General features: G+C 39.7%; 2 protein-coding genes across 3 annotated transcripts in view; one reads left to right on the top strand and one right to left on the bottom strand.

The window, feature by feature from the left end:
• LOC116841692 (dipeptidase 1-like) overlaps positions 1–16303 on the bottom strand; it is a 170306-nt gene that overhangs the window by 92883 nt on the left and 61120 nt on the right. The window contains exon 1 of one of the 2 annotated variants that reach the window (XM_032809950.1): positions 5171–5509. The exons of the other annotated variant lie outside the window; for it this stretch is intronic. Within the exon in view, the coding sequence (XP_032665841.1) occupies positions 5171–5230 (60 nt within the window). The 5' untranslated portion in view covers positions 5231–5509. Of the gene's footprint in view, positions 1–5170; positions 5510–16303 lie in introns of those variants that run through there. 2 annotated transcript variants of the gene reach the window in all.
• Positions 5585–16303, top strand: part of LOC116841693 (low affinity immunoglobulin epsilon Fc receptor-like) — a 256972-nt gene continuing 246253 nt past the window's right edge. Inside the window, exons 1-3 of the mRNA XM_032809952.1 lie at positions 5585–5734; positions 6075–6208; positions 6665–6810. The gene's annotated coding sequence lies outside the window, so the exon portion shown is untranslated. The remainder of the gene's footprint in view (positions 5735–6074; positions 6209–6664; positions 6811–16303) is intronic.

Below are 16303 nucleotides of genomic sequence, written 5' to 3'. Positions count from 1 at the left end.
GAGAGAGAGAGAGAGAGAGAGAGAGAGAGAGAGAGAGAGAGAGAGAGAGACATTTTAGAATGTTCACTGTTCGACCCCGCGTTGACCTGGACATGTATCCACCTCAGCAGCTGGGAATCGTCTCTCCCCGGACGATTGAAAAAGAACTCGCGTTAGCGGAGCGATGAGATTGCACGCAAAACTCGTGTTATTCGATTCCTCGCCGCGGGACTGCTGCACCCTTTCCTCGCACCCTTCTTCCATTATGATCGATTTTCCATGCGAAAACGCTCGCGGGTGTTATGGGTCGAGCGCGCAGTGGTGACATGTTAACGGCGCGGTACTGGTTCAATTAGTTTAGCCTAAATAATTTCGCAGCGTTACATGCGCGTTGGATTATCGAGGCGGATTGAAGGATAATATGATGTCGCGCGCGCGCGACGTGTAACGGCAAATATAAATATCCACGACTTGTCGATCACGCCTAAATGAAAGTTTCACTTCATCTCGCTGCCGTTGGTTAAACTATTGATCGATCGTGCGCGCGTCAGCACGCCCGATATCAATTATCGTTATTTTATCTCTTGCGGTTACGTCATTATCACTTGCGCGTCATTAATGCGTTAACGTGGCTGCATCGCACGACGTAACGCCGCGACTCCATCATTCCGATAAATAGAGGAGGATCTAGATAGCAGGGGTATGTTGCTCACTTGCTGCGTTTTAGTATTCATCTTGAGAGAGGAACATTAGTTACAAAGTCGCGCAATGGTCCTCTTAGTACACAGATAATTTTCTCCGCTTCATTAAAGTTGCAATAATATTACAGTTAAAAAACAGAAAAAACTAATTTAGTAGTAACAAAAGAAATTTTCGAGTCTTTCGAGAAATTTTGTATTAATGTTCTTCATCGTGAGTGAATTAAGCGACGTATTACTAGCTAGAATGAATTTTTTGCAAATGTATTATATTTTATTGCAAATATATTATATGTATGAAATTACTGTTTCGGACAATGAAAGCAATTTTCATTTGCAGAATTATTAAAATCGAGCATACGGGCGGACGAGGTAAAATTGGCTTATAATTAGGACCGGTAGGAGGCCTATGGAAATCTCTCACGGAGATCCCGGGCTACCAATTACTAATCAGCATACATATTTGATATGTAGCCTTCTTATCCTGCGTTACTAGGTACATCTGAACTCGATATACTAGGACAAAATAGCTATATTGAGAAGTTGTGACTTTGAAATTCTGAAATATGTGGGTCATAAAGCCCCAGTCTCGCCTATTCGTGATCGATTCGAGCGAAAAAATTGGGTAGCAATTATGTTAAGTGCCATGTTAATTAATACGCTTTAACTAACGTTAATTTGCTCCTAAAAAGGAAGACAAAATACCGCACTTATCGTCGTAGCCGTCGGAAGAGCAAACGAAACGGGAAAGTTTTCAAAGAAAACGCAAAACATTGCGCGAAAAATATTCTAATTAGCGTCGAACGCGCTTCTCTAACATTGATATTAAATCCCGATGGATCTCGCGTTGAGTGTTCTCAACGTAATCTTCCCGACAGAACCGCAGCACGCATCCTTGAAACCGCGCGGATCCCGAGAGGCAAGGTGTTTTATTGATCTCAGGCGAATGGCACCATGGGGTTTGGCTGTATTAGAAGGTTCATCGCAGCCACGGCGATGCTGCCAGGTATTATTGGGTCGTAGACTTTTCCAAAGACATCTGTCTTCACCCTGGGATATCTCCTCTATAATCCCACTCCCTACTACAGAAAAGTTTCTCTCACCCCAATGTGTTACTGAGAGGTGGATGAAGCTTGCCAATTTTTGACGAGGGTCTCAATTTTTTGCGGGTTAAAGTGGGTCGATGAGCTAGTTTCTTGTTTTCGCATATAATTGATACTTTATACGTTCTTCTGACAGTGTGGGACATTAGTCGATTAAAATATTAATTGACTAAAATAATTGTCGAATAATAAAAATTAATCAAACACTATATATAATCAGAGATATAATTTGATTGTTTAATAAAATTAATTATCAATCAATATACAATCAATGAAATCAAAGTTTGATTAATAATTAATTTCATCGATATAATAAATTATTCGTGATTACGTATATGAGATTAATTTTCATTACTGATTGGCCGATTATTTCAATCAACCAAAATTTCATTCGATTAATACCTAACTGTTTCTCAGATAGTAATACAGAGAAAAAAATATCTGAAAAATAAAAAAAATATTTATCCAATAAGTATTAATAATGTATTTATTTAAATCTAATTTCTTTTATTTAAAAAGAATAAACAATTGCTTCCATGAAAAGTTAGGAAAATTTTAAGAAAATTTTTATCTTTTTACTTAAATATTTATTTTTTTAAATATTCTATATAAATAAATATGTTATTACAGTATCCACCGAATAAACATTTTTCACTTTTCAGATATTTTTTCTCTTAATGTAGAGACAATTGATATAAATTTCTTAAGCTAAAAGGCTCGATTTTTGCAAATTTCTTCTTTTGGTACATGAGGAAAATATCCCTATTTTTATATATAAACGCGGCCTCTCACTCTAATGCTAACAATTGATTTTTTAATCAAACTGTTGCTAACTCTGTTGCGTCTATTATTAGAGCAGTAACAAGTTCAACTGTCGCTTCTGGCTAAACTGTCTTTAGTCTTTAACATTACCTAACTTTGTAACGTCGTCAACTATGTTTCGCGCCCTTGTCGTACTCTCACGTTCCGCCTTACCTTTGTTTATTACAATGTAATATTCCCCACTGTAATATAGCTTATTATTCTCGCGCACTTGCTAAAGTACTTCGGCATACTCGCTACAAATGACGTTTACATGAGTCGTTCGAGCGATTCGGATGAAATTCGCTACTGACGCGGATTACACGGACGAAGGGAGTTGTTTCATACGGAATACCAGCGCTGGAGTAAAGTGCAGCGTAAGATTATATCGTGTAAACTTTCCGCGGGAGAAGCCATAAAATTCAATAACTTATCCGTCTCCAAGCTGCCGCCGCTCGACGACACGCAGCTGCACGTAAAATGCACGTAGCAATAAATTCGCCCGGTCGACTTTCGATCGAGGCCTCTCGAAGGCCACCCACCCATTCCCCCTGTTTCCCAAACCCTCAGGTCCGCGCAGCGACGCGTAACACATCTCGCGACGTGGGAATTGCGATTGGAACGTGCGCGACTTTAATCTCGGCGCGAAATTAATCTCGGAATGCGTCCCTGTCGTTTCGCCGACGATGTAAGAGTCGGATTTATCGGCTGCCACTTCGAATTGTGAGGCGTACGCGATCAGGGTTTGCGCACCACTTTCGACACCTGCCCCCGCTGCCTCACCCCCAAGTTCACCCAGCGACCTGCATGCTTCCCGTCCTTCACCTCGCCCATCAAAGACGAACAAGCGCGACCTGTGCGCGCCGCGAGAGGATCTCGGAAATAGAATCGTTAAATTTTACGGCATATCCGGCGTATTTACGATCTGAGGCTTTCTTCGCCGTCGTCGCGGCAATCTTCCTTCGGTAACTCGCAGCCGGCTACGTCAAATCCCGAGCTGCACTCTGCGGCAATGCAGGTGACGCATCGCCCCGTAACTGCAGCCGTGGTGCATGCACACGCCGTCGTCGCTTGTCAAACGCGAAGGTGCCATTACGCAACTAAATGACATTTGTCTCGGACCGTTGCAGGCCCGTCGTACTCTTAGGGCCGTCCTACACAAAATGACTACTGCATATGCATAGCATAAGACCGTTTCGACCAATGAACATGTTTTATAGATCAATATGGCAACTTTATCCTAGACCGTTGGTTGAGATGCATATGCAGCTATATTTTGTGCGCAATAATCTTTATCTACATCATCCTGTTATTTCTCGCTAACGAGGTGTCAATCGTGATTTAACTGTTACGATTTAGTAGTTCGTTTTATAAAATCGTGTGGCAAAATAACGAATAAAGGACAAGGGCGCACACACAAAAAAAGAATATCCCGAATCGAAATTTTGATTCCACATTAATTCTGTAAATTTCGTTATAAAAATTTTGATTCCATATTAATTCTGTAAATTTCATTATAATAAATTTTCAAATTTGACATAATAGTAAGGTGACCAGACGTCCCGATTTTTCACTCTTTGCCCCGAGTTTTTTTGAGTGCTGTTCGGGACATCGGTTTGTCATCATTTTCAATGATTGTCAAATAATTTTCGGATCTTTTTACCGTCTTCCCCCGCTTCACACATTTATGAAGTGTCCCGAGTTCAGGGTTGGGAAATCTGGTCACCTTACATATATTGCGAGGAGAAACGAGAAGATTACTTACAAATGACGTCTTCACGATACGTCCCGGCGATCACATATCGCTATTCTCGACACTCCCGATACTTATTTCCGCGCGAGACTTACTTTCGACGGGTTAAAGCGCGTAAAATGCGGAGCGATGTCGATCGATGTGTCCACGGTGGTTACTCGCAGAAAGATCGAGAATCAAGATGGCCGCGCGATTATTGAATCGCGTTCAAAATATACGCCAATATATGAATGACGTCGCGGCCGAAAAGAACGCGCTCTATGAGATACTTCTCTTTTTCTAACAAGTTGATGCAATCGCCCGAATATTCCATCTCTCTCTCTCTCTCTCTCTGATTGTCATTGGATTTCTAATTCCCGTTCAATAAATCTGACGATCGCCCGATTCTATTGCTACTTGAGCGAGTCAATGTTATTAGCAAACATAAGGGATGTCGGCGCGATAAGCATCGGCCGCATATACTGCGAGAAGAAACGAGAAGATTACTTACAAGTGACGTCTTCACGATACGTTCCGGCGATCGCACATCGCTATTCTCGACACTCCCGAGACTTATTTCCGCGCGAGACTCACTTTCGACGGATAAAAGACGCGAGAAACGCGGAGCGATGTGGATCGATGTGTGCCCATGGCTGCTGCTTGGCGCGAAAACATCGAGCATTTCGCGCGATTCATTACCAACGCCTAGATTGAATAACCAAGATGACAACCTCGTAGCGTGAAACGAACGCGATTGATTTAGAGAGGTTAGTAACTCGAGCATGTTGTTAAGACGTTCGCCGTATAGTTCGCGCACAGAAAGCGGAAATTTTCTACACAATAAACGTTTACCACACCTGGACATATATGATGTATCGCTGACTGCGTCTCGGCATCTTGGCTTCTCGATTCAGCATCCTGGTTGCAGGCTGCTTCGTCCTGGCGTATCTCCTTGGCAGTGACACTGACACTCGCGTAGATACGATTCGATTAAAACAATGCGTGTTAATTAACGCGACACCGGTGAGAGAGCTCGATGAAGTATTCCGGACGGCGAAGTGGAAACAAAACTAAGGCACCGACGCGCGTATCTCGCGAAGCGACTCGTGCGACGCTCATCGGCTCGAGACGTAATGACTCGGCGGTCGCGGCGTAAGCGACGCACAGGAGTACCAAACAAGCGGGGAAAACTCTAACCTGTCCCCACCACCTGCCGGCCTTTCGGGTGCGCCACTGAATAGTGCGCGTAACCCGCAGTCGAGAGAGATTACAACAAACAACGCTTCCAAAATATTATGGGTAAGGCGGCCATTATCATCAAGAGAGGCGTAACAGGCGCGTGCAACAACGCACACCTTTCAGTGTTAGTTTGTTACATTACGTCGAATATCTCAAGCCGGCGAACAACGCGCATATGTGTGGTACGTATATCTCTTCTCTAACGGTTTTAGCGACTTCGGCAGTGTCCAAACGTATCAGTCCTCTTTAACTATTTTGTGTTGTCACAAGTCTCTTTTCCGATTTCTCACACGGACAATACTGTACAAATAGAAGAAATGTGTGGGTAAAATTCAACCGCTCAATATTATGACTTCTAGTGAGTTCTATAGATACGTTCGGGGAGCTTGCTATTAGCTCTATTTAGCGCTATCGTGTCATTCTATCCTTGTTGTATATTTAAGGAGCGATAAAAATAGAAGAACGCGGTAGCGTTAGTAGCGTGCTTCCCGAATACATTCAATATGTATCGATGTGTTATAGGTTAGATCATCAAGTAGTTGAGGTATGTCGCATGTTAAACACGCCGTCCTGTCGAGCATGGATCATCATAGAACTACAATCTGTATTTTTTCACTATCAAACTGAGAATTGAGAATTATAATCGGAGCATTTGGGTAATTTAAATTTTGATTCTACTTGATCCATATATCTCATACAGTCATTAGTTCTCTTGTACTCTTTTGTACTCTCTTGTTTTCTCTCTCTCTCCATTTTTACTAAATTGTGAATATGTATCTACATAATAAGTGCAGAGCATGTATCTATGTAATGATTTAATTATTAAACATTGAATATATATATATATATATATATATATATATATATATATATATATATATATTATATGCAATATGTAGTATGCATACCTGCTTCTTGAGTAGAATACTTTTTGGGTACAGAGAGCAGATTTTTGTTGAAACTATTGTCGGCTTTGTCGACGCAAATCGTGTTTGCTGCAAGTACTTGTAAGCCCCCGTAAAGTTATCGAGTTCTCTCGTTGGTATCGCGTTAATTCACACGCATTTCTCCAAATGAGTCGTATTTGCACGAGTCGTATTTGAATGTTACAGTCAGTGTTAGCGTCTGGAATAAGTATCCGGAATATGCTATGATGCAACAGCCGAGAGCAGGATGCTGGGTCGAAAAGCCGTGACGCGGGGAAGCCGAGGTAAGGGAATGCCGAGACACGCGGATAACGCTCATCATATATTTCCAGGTATGTTAAATTCATTTTTTATACAGCATATTCGACAAACTCCATGAGTTCAACAAGGAGATACCTGAGTCAACATTTACAATTCACAGTACAAGTCATGCAAAAATGCTGATTTCTATCTCTAATTATGCTCTCTGGGTTAGGTTTGGGTTTTGTCTTGAGTCCTGCTAATCACCTTTTTTCTGTCTAACCTTGTCATTGAATTTAAAGCTGTATCGATGCTTGTAGGACGAATAACTGTTATCTTTACATCTTCTCTCCTTTTACAACTGTTAAATCTACAAATTTCTATAAAAATTTTCAAAAGTAATAGAATAAATAATAAAAAATAGATCAGGAGAAAAAAATATTCGTTGTTTAATTGCCAATGGCACTCGCAGCTTCAATGTTGGAAAAAAATTTCGATTCGGGTAACTCAATAATTTCTGGAAATTTGTCGGATTAATATTTTGCTCGATTGAACAAAACTGAATTGCATTACCAATTTTTCATATTTTTACATTAAATTTTTATTAACTTATATCTGAAGTGTTCAAGAGTAACAAAAATTGCCTCAACTGGCAAAAATTGCGTCTCGTTTTGCGAAAGAATTGCACGGTATGTTGTACACGGACGCTAGACATTGAAATGAACGCCCGGTGAAAAACGCACGCGATAAATCGTTACAGCGCGTCGAATAGTGATCGATTATCGTTGCCCGTGTAGATTAATCGCTGCAAGTATCGATCAGACAAGGCGTATATTGCAGAAACTTGTCGAAGAGAAGTCGTTTACAAATATTGACGCCTCACTAAATTTACAGTTCCTTGTGGACTACTTTGAGATTTTTGAATGATATATCTGAATTTTCTTCAGATTTTAATTACCAGTTGTCGCAGTTATTTGCACATGTAAAAAAATTCTCTTAGATAAATTTATCCATTTATAAAACAATAGATTGCTCTTATTACTCTACGTACATGTTTAAAAAATATCAAAATTTCATCTCTAAAAAGAAACGTTGAAAAAAACAATAAGACTCATTTGAATGTTATTTGTTTTTGAACGACAGAAATAATATTCACCTCTTTTATAGAGAAGAGAGTAGAGAAAGCCCTACGTAATGTGTTTGAAAAATAGATATAATGTATAATATAAATAAAATACGCAAATGATGCACATTAATTTATTATGTGAATTAATACATGTGAATGATTCACATAAAATCACGTTTGAATTATCCGGATAAGCCGTATTTCCAGGCAATCTGTAATCAGATAATGATTATTTCATGTATAATTTGAGGATTAAATTATGCTGGAATATTTACGGTCTTAAACAGCAATATAACCGTTTACTTTTTCCATTACAAATCAATGTTGTGTTTACAGGTACAGATACACGCGCAATGCATCATACGATATATTGTGGGCGTTGAAATTGCACGCTCACCATTTAGCGTTGAAATCCACCGACGTCCGGTCAGGTCCACCGACGAAACCCGCCGTTGCATCCCGAACTGCATTGCTTCGCATCAGGCACTCCGTAGTATCCAGCAGCCTTCGTTCTGCATCGTCCGACGTTGATTGCACTTTGTCTCACTCACATTCACGACGCAAATAATATATTATAACTCTATTATAACGGCGTCTAACGAATATTTCAATGGCATCGGCCAAGTTTCCATTTATTTTGGGACGAGATTTACGAATTCGCTTAACGCAGGACGAAATCGAGATATTCGTTCAGGGAATATCCACAGCGTGGAACGATAAATTTTAGTACCTCAAGAAAGCGCGCGCGCGCACACACACATACGCACGCGACACACGGTACGATAAATTTCGGTATTTCAGGAACACAATCGCGAATCACGAATTGCGTGTAAAAAATCGTACACGAAAGACCGCAGTGCCTTCGGCGAAATCGAGAACAAAACGGACAATATCTCGTTTTTACTTGCCAAAAACCGGATTTCCCGTTTCGTGAATTTGCGTTGTGTTGCAGTGGCGTTTTAACACACTCGCGCCGCAAACTGCGTGTAAAAAAAATCGATTGTGTATACCGTGAATTAAAGTCCGCACGAAGTAATTATTGCTACGTGAATGTGCACGTGGAAAATTGGCAATCAAATGCCGATTGTGTCAATCGCGGGATCTATCAATGCAGTACGTATGCGCGAAGTGACCGCGAATTGCGTGAAATTCTCACGCATGACAACATAGTAATATCTTTGCGTCCATTACTCCGTGATATTCGCGCAAGGACGCAATATTTTACGCAAACTACGCCGCGATATTTGCAGCAAGATACTTCGATAATATCGTGCGATTTAGTTTCGTTGCGATGCAACAGCGAGTTTAATTTAACGAATGGTTGAACACAAAAATTAAGCTGTAATTACGATTCACTGAGTGTAACGTTATAACAAAAGGAAAATTATGCTTTTTATAATTGATTTTTTTTCCGTTAAATGTACATTTTGTTCCGAGATAAATTAATATTTTTCGCCGAATATTGAACATTTGTTGTCGAGATATTAAACGGATGCAGAGTGATGCATTTCGGGATGCAGCGGGTTTCGTCGGTAGACTTGGCTGAACGATGGATTTCAACACAAAATGAAAACAACATAAAATCATAGTGAGTATACGATTTTAGTGCTCGCAAAGTGTTATATGATATGGTGCATATGTATAGTGATCATATTGATATGATCAATATAATATGATGAAATCATATTGATATGTAATGAGAAGGAAATAGAGGCAGTTATGCGCGTTGTCGTTTAGGGCTGTAATTATAGGGCTGTAATAATTTCATCCTCGAGTTATTTATGAATTATTACCCGGTTATTCTTGCAATCCGTTTACACCACTTGCATATACGGATTTATCCTGATAATACGAATTTATTAGTAGGAATATTTTGCACCTTATATTATGTCACTATTTCTGTAATTCATTTATATTTACAACGAACACGGAGGTAGACCTGTTTATGAAAATTAAAAGTAACGTATGTAAGTAAGTAATAGAAACGTATGTTATATGTTATATGAATATATTTTTCACATATTTTTTTAAAAAATATATTTCAAAGTGTATTCTCGGAATATGTTAAATTATTGTTATTTTTCGAAAATATGCTTTTCAATTATATGCTACAACTGTTTCTGAAGACTCTTATATTCTTGGCATTTTGAGCATTAACATGAGTTTGGTAGAAAATATGGTATTTTACACGTTCAATATGTTCCATTTCCAATTTTTTTTCTGTAATTGGTGCTTTTTCATTTCCATTTAAATGTGGAATATTTATTTATCGATAGCATTAACATGAGATTGGCTAGAAGTAACTCAAGTGGAACATGGTTAAAGCGTATAATGTCTGGTAATCGGAAGTACTCGTGATTGTTTTGGTTTACGCAGCATGTTGCATACACATGCGTTATAAAAATATTTTCACATATTACTGCAACAGTATAATGCTCTCTCGCGTGGTTTCATGCGCCGGCTAAGCCGCCACGATAGTTTACACATGCGTCCAGGGCGGAGAGAATCTCCGGAACGTCGGTTAATCGGAAGTTCATATTCCCGGGAATTCATTTTGCAATTCTGCTGCGTGTGTAAGCGTATGCGGACTGACTGTTATTTCGCCCAAATTGCTGTCTAGCTATGACATTTTCTTTCGCATTGCAAATTTGTGCGCGCGTGCACACACATAGTCGGAAATTATTTATCTTTATCTCTCTCTCCCCCCTCTCTCTCTCTGTCTCTCTTTTATGTCTCTTAAAAAATGTTACCAAGCATGATAATATAGTAATAGTCGAGTAATGGCGAAATGTATCGCGCGATTCGCAGATCTATAGAAATATACACTGTGTGTATGTGAGGAAAAAAATATTTATAAGAGATAAAAAATATTTACTCGACGGATAACATATTAACTTATACTAATATAAAATATTCTTCAAGTATTAAAAAATATACATTTTCTTAGAACTTTAGCTTTTTATGAAAGCAATTATTTATTCTGTTTAAATGAAATAATTGAGTAAATATGTATCATTTATTTGTGCATTGACGCACAAATAAATATTTTTTATTTTTTAAATATTTTTTCCCTCAGTGCATTTTAAGGACAATTTCCTTGACAAATGTCAATGAATTAAACGGCATGTTACTTCCACAGTTCGTGTATTTTAGAAAATTCCTTCGAGATTCACTCGTGACGAGGACGAACAGCCGCTGTATATTTTAGAAGGCAGGAAGAGATTCGCACGAGAGATTCTCTTCCTCATTTTTATGAGATGCGAAAAATTTGGGGAAAAATCGTGAAATAACAAATTGATGTTTTTGCTTCGCGACTTTTGACGACAGGGGCTGGCTGGTAAATGCTTAATGGTAATAAATTACTTGGCGCGATACGGCCGCGCGCGAACTTCCTCTCCACGGGTAATATCCTGGACAAGGGTGTAGTCTCGCGGGAGGCCACGCCGAGAGTCGTACCTACATATGTAACACGGGCAATGTCACGCGTGGGAATTCACGCGTCCCTGCGACTTGTTTCCTATCGAGAGTGTCCGTAAAGAATCCCTTCCGTCGTGTTCCCGCGGGACGTTAGCCGCCCGTTCTCGTCGCTACCAGAAACCCATATTTCTAGCGCGTCCGGAGGAGCACTTACCTCGCCCGCGATAGCTCCCTCTCTTGATTTACTTCCTGTCGCGTTGACTTCGCAGGAATGTGAAAAATTTCATCATTGCGACTCGGCACAGCGAGGATCGAAACCGATATAATTTCGGCGAGAATTCCAGGATTTCGTCGTCGCGCGCAAACACGCTTAGCTATCGATAAGGTGACCAGATTTTTCAGTCCTGAATTCGGGATACTTCATAAATGTGTGAAGCGGGTGAAGGGGCAGAAAAAGATCCGAAAATTATTTGACAATCATTGAAAATGATGACAAATCGGTGTCCCGAATAACACTCGAAAAAATTCGGGACAAAGGGTGAAAAATCGGGACGTCTGGTTACCTTAGCTGTATCTGTCGAGAAGGGAGGAGATTACTCCGTAATAATCTACTTACGATATGTTCTGACGACTACTTGTCGTTGTTTTCGGCATTCTAATACTTATTTCTGCAGGAAACTCACAGGACACAAACGAAAGACGTATGGAATACGAAGCGTTGTGTCCATTGCACAGTTGCTCGGCATGAAAAGATCGCAGACGCGCGCGCTATCAATCACGTCAATTAATGAACCAAAAGTTCATTAGCGCGCCAAAAACGCCAAAAGTGTATGAATTTGAACGCGCCAGTGATGCGAACACGCGTCTACAACGACGCGATCTACGGCGGACGCCTTAACCAATCGTGTTCGTTTCGCACTACGAGGTTGTCATCGTGATTATTCAATCTAGGCGTTGGTAATGAATCGCGCGAAATGCTCGATCTTTTCGCGCCAAGCAGCAGCCATGGATACACATCGATCCACATCGCTCCGCGTTTCTCATGTCTTTTATCCGTCGAAAGTGCGCCTCGCACATTAATAAGTCTCGGGAGTGTCGAGAATAGCGATGTGCGATCACCAGGGCGTATCGTGAAGACATTTGTAAGTAATCTTCTCGTTTCTCCTCGCGGTATATGCGGCCGATGTTTGTCGCGCCGACGTCCCTTACATTTGCTAATAACATCATTCCAGTAGCAATAGAATCGGGCGATTGTCGGATTTATTGAACGGGAATTAGAAATGCGATGACAATCAGAGAGAAAGAGAGAGAGAGAGAGAGAGAGAGATGCGGAATATTCGGGCTGTTGCATCAGCTTGTTAGGAAAAGAAATACGGAGAGAGAAGTATCTCATAGAGCGCGTTCTTTTCGGCCGCGGCGCCGTTCACATATTGGCGTATATTTTCAGCGCGACTCAATAATCGCGCGGCCATCTTGATTCTCGATCTTTCTGCATCGAGTAACCGCCGTGGACACATCGATCGATATCGCTCCGCATTTTACGCGTCTTTAACCCGTCGAAAGTAAGTCTCGCGCGGAAATAAGTATCGGGAGTGTCGAGAATAGCGATATGCGATCGCCGGAGCATATCAGCGAAGACGTCATTTGTAAGTAATCTTCTCGTTTCTCCTTACGATATATGTAAGGTGACCAGATTTCTCAGCCTTGAATTCGGGACACTTCATAATGTGTGAAGCGGGGGGAAGAGAAAGAAGATCCGAAAAATATTTGACAATCATTGAAAATGATGATAAATCGGTGTCCCGAGTAGCACTCAAAAAAATCCGGACAAAGGATGAAAAATCGGTATGTCTGATCATCTTAATGATCAACCGATGAATCTGTTCGCGATAGAATGTACACAGAAAGATATTCTACTGCTCAGAAAAGCGACTACTCAGTCTACTTTCTTTCTTTTAAGTGATGTTTATAAGAATATCTTCAACAATAATATTTTCTTGAATAATCTTAAATTACACGCACTAAGAGAAAAAAACATATTTAGAAAATATAAAATATTGATTTGGTGAATATTAACGACAAATTTACTTAAATTAAAATCACTTATTTAAATAGAATAAACAATTGTTTCGTGAGAAGTAAAGATTTGAAGAAAATGTTATATTTTCTCATTTAAAAAATATTTTCTATTAGTGTAAGTAAATATGTTTTTGATACCTGCCGAATAAATATTCTTTATTTCGTAGATATTTTTCTCTTAGTGTATTCATCATAAATATGAGAAAAGTAAGAAGAAAAGAATTTATTCTTTCTCTCTTTCTCTCTTTCTCTTTTTGCAAGAATATTATACAATTTTAAAAATTTGGAAGAAAAAATTCGTTCGACTTCATGCAATAAATAAACCGAATTTTGGTTTCGATCTAATGTTCTTCATTGAAATTTGCTAGGCCCTTACCGATACTTTTAGAATGCATTTTGAATAAATTTGCTGCGCTGATGATGAAAACTTATGATGGATTCGCGGGTACATAAAGACATGAAATATTTAAAACAAGCAACATTTACCTGAATGTATTTTTCTGTGCGCGGAAACGATAATCGACGTAAGAATACGGCTCGGTAGCTTCGTTTACTCAAAGTAACGATCGTCGTTCCGAATTAATAACGCGTTCGCGCGTGCTTCGTCAGGCTGAAATTCTGCCGAAAATGATTTGACTGAATATCGAACAAATTACCATTTGTTGATGCGTATTTCCTCACTTTGACACAGGCATCATCGGGAATACCATCGAATATTCGATCGCGTGACAGTGACATTACGTACGTGTATACATACTCGTGTACGTAGTATCCTGCAGCGCGGGATAAAATGCGCATCATACATATGTAATACGAGCAAACGTGCGAGGCATACGAACGAGCCATCCTGTATATCATGGAATCTTTGCCAGTGCCACGCGAAATCGCTACTCCTTTCGATTCCGACTGCCTCGATTTTCAGAACTCGCTCACTCGCTCGCTCGTTCGTTCGCTTACCAGCAGCGACTTTACAAACTTCGATTTCCAAACAGAGAAGCGTAAGAGGAGCGGTAAAAGGAGAATAAATAAGGTATTACAATGGATAGGAAGAGTACCTGAACGCGCGCGTTCTATCTGTATTTTGGTATAATTTTACATGAAGGAAAGAGAGAGAAAGAGAGAAATGTCGCCTCCTATTTCTCTCTCTCCCTCTTTCTTTTTCTCTCTCTCATTCAATATATTAATACAAGTGGAATTCCTCGCTGGACACGCCTTGCAACAATATTTTTCTCTTTGTGCAAATTTATTCCAAACGAGACGAGAGGTGTGCAAACACTTTTTATCCGCTGTACGTGGACGTGAAAAGGGCGTTGGCCTTTTGGCGTGAGGACGATGCTCCTGACGCATTTGCTAGAAGGGAACGTCGAGTACCTTAATATTTAACCATCGTATATTTGACTAAACGATAAGAAACATAAATAATGACAAAAAATTCATGGGAGAAACATGTCGTCTAAATTAACGTTGTCGAAATTAACTCAAAACGTGACGTAAAGCGTAGACTATTTCGGGGAAATTTAATTTTTTCAGATTATCAGGAAATCGTCATCTATGTACTCTCGTCCTGTATCTCGAGAGTGCAGCGATCGCGAAAGCATTTAGCGAAGTTAGCGCGCTGCGACTTAAGCTTTAGCGCGAACTTCAATCCCGCGACTTCCGCCTATCGAGTTTGCCGAGGTAGAAATTCTCGAAACTTTGCCGCCCCAAAAATATACTGTATTCTCGTGCACCATCGCGAAAGTTAAAAACGAGCCTTACCAGCGGCGCTCGTATCCCGCCGGGGAGTTCGGCGTTTGGGTCGAGCGTGTGCGAGCGTGGCGCAACTTTCGGCGTCGAATGAAAAATGAAAGAAGAAATCGCGGTTTCGCGAACTTCGATAACTTCGCGATTTATATTTTCGACGGCAGGAAGCTCGTATATGAGCCAAGTCGTTGGACCAAGAAGGGGATAAAGTTAATCGCGGTTTACGTGGTGCACACATGTGTGCGCGCGAACGAGAGAGAGAGAAACAAAGAGAAAGAGAGAGAACGCGCGATGAAAATTCAACTGTACAAAGTGGGGATTTCGCGGGGGAAAAATATAGGCCACAATGGGGATGTCTATTGCGGGAAGAGGAAAAGTGTGATGTATTTCACAGGGTATCAGGTTCATAATGTGAATATAACGATACAATGTGTCTTGTGATAGTTATACCGTGAGAGGCCACGTTACACCGTAACTTTACAGACAGGCGTGTCATATCACATCAGGGAGAAATTTCGGTAGACGCGAGTGATAACCCGAACGTAAATCGAGTAAACGTTACTCTGTATGTTGTATACTCTGGTGCTCTCTAAATTTCCAGGAATGGCATCTCACCCGGAGCGGCTGGGGGGTAGCAGTATTTCGCACTCGAGGCGATAGTGAAAATACCACCACTCGAAATCGCAAGAGTGAATGTTTCACTCAAGCTTAGAGTGGATTCTGACTCCGTATGAATGAATGTTTCAGTTGATTCGAATGGGTATGTTTCTGCATTGCAAGTGTGTAGCAAGTATACACTTATATGTGTAAAAGTACTCATTTATATGTATAATCTTGTTTTCCGTGTAAAAATTATACATTTTAATATATAACGTAACACGTTTTCCTGTGAAAAATTTTTTTTTCAAAATGACACACAGTATGAACTTTCAGCTAATGCTATTTTTTACTTTATTAAAGACTAATCTAGCTAATGCTATTTTTTACTTTATTAAAGACTAAAAATCTAAAATCTTTCATAATATAGTCATTCTTACTAATATTCTCGTCATAATATGCATTTATTTTTTGGAAAAGAATTTTGTTCATGTTATAATACATATTTTATGTATTAAAATAATACATATATGTATAAATAAATAAAAAAAAAATATACGTATATATATATATATATATATATATATATATATATATATATATATATATATATATATATATAT

The sequence above is a fragment of the Odontomachus brunneus genome, unplaced genomic scaffold (genome assembly GCF_010583005.1).
Source record: "Odontomachus brunneus isolate Ranch 3 - 2012 unplaced genomic scaffold, Obru_v1 Obru_scaffold_017, whole genome shotgun sequence".
NCBI lineage: Eukaryota > Metazoa > Arthropoda > Insecta > Hymenoptera > Formicidae > Odontomachus > Odontomachus brunneus.
The sequence above is the reverse complement of the archived record's forward strand: the minus strand, read 5'-3'. Positions and strand labels throughout refer to the sequence as shown.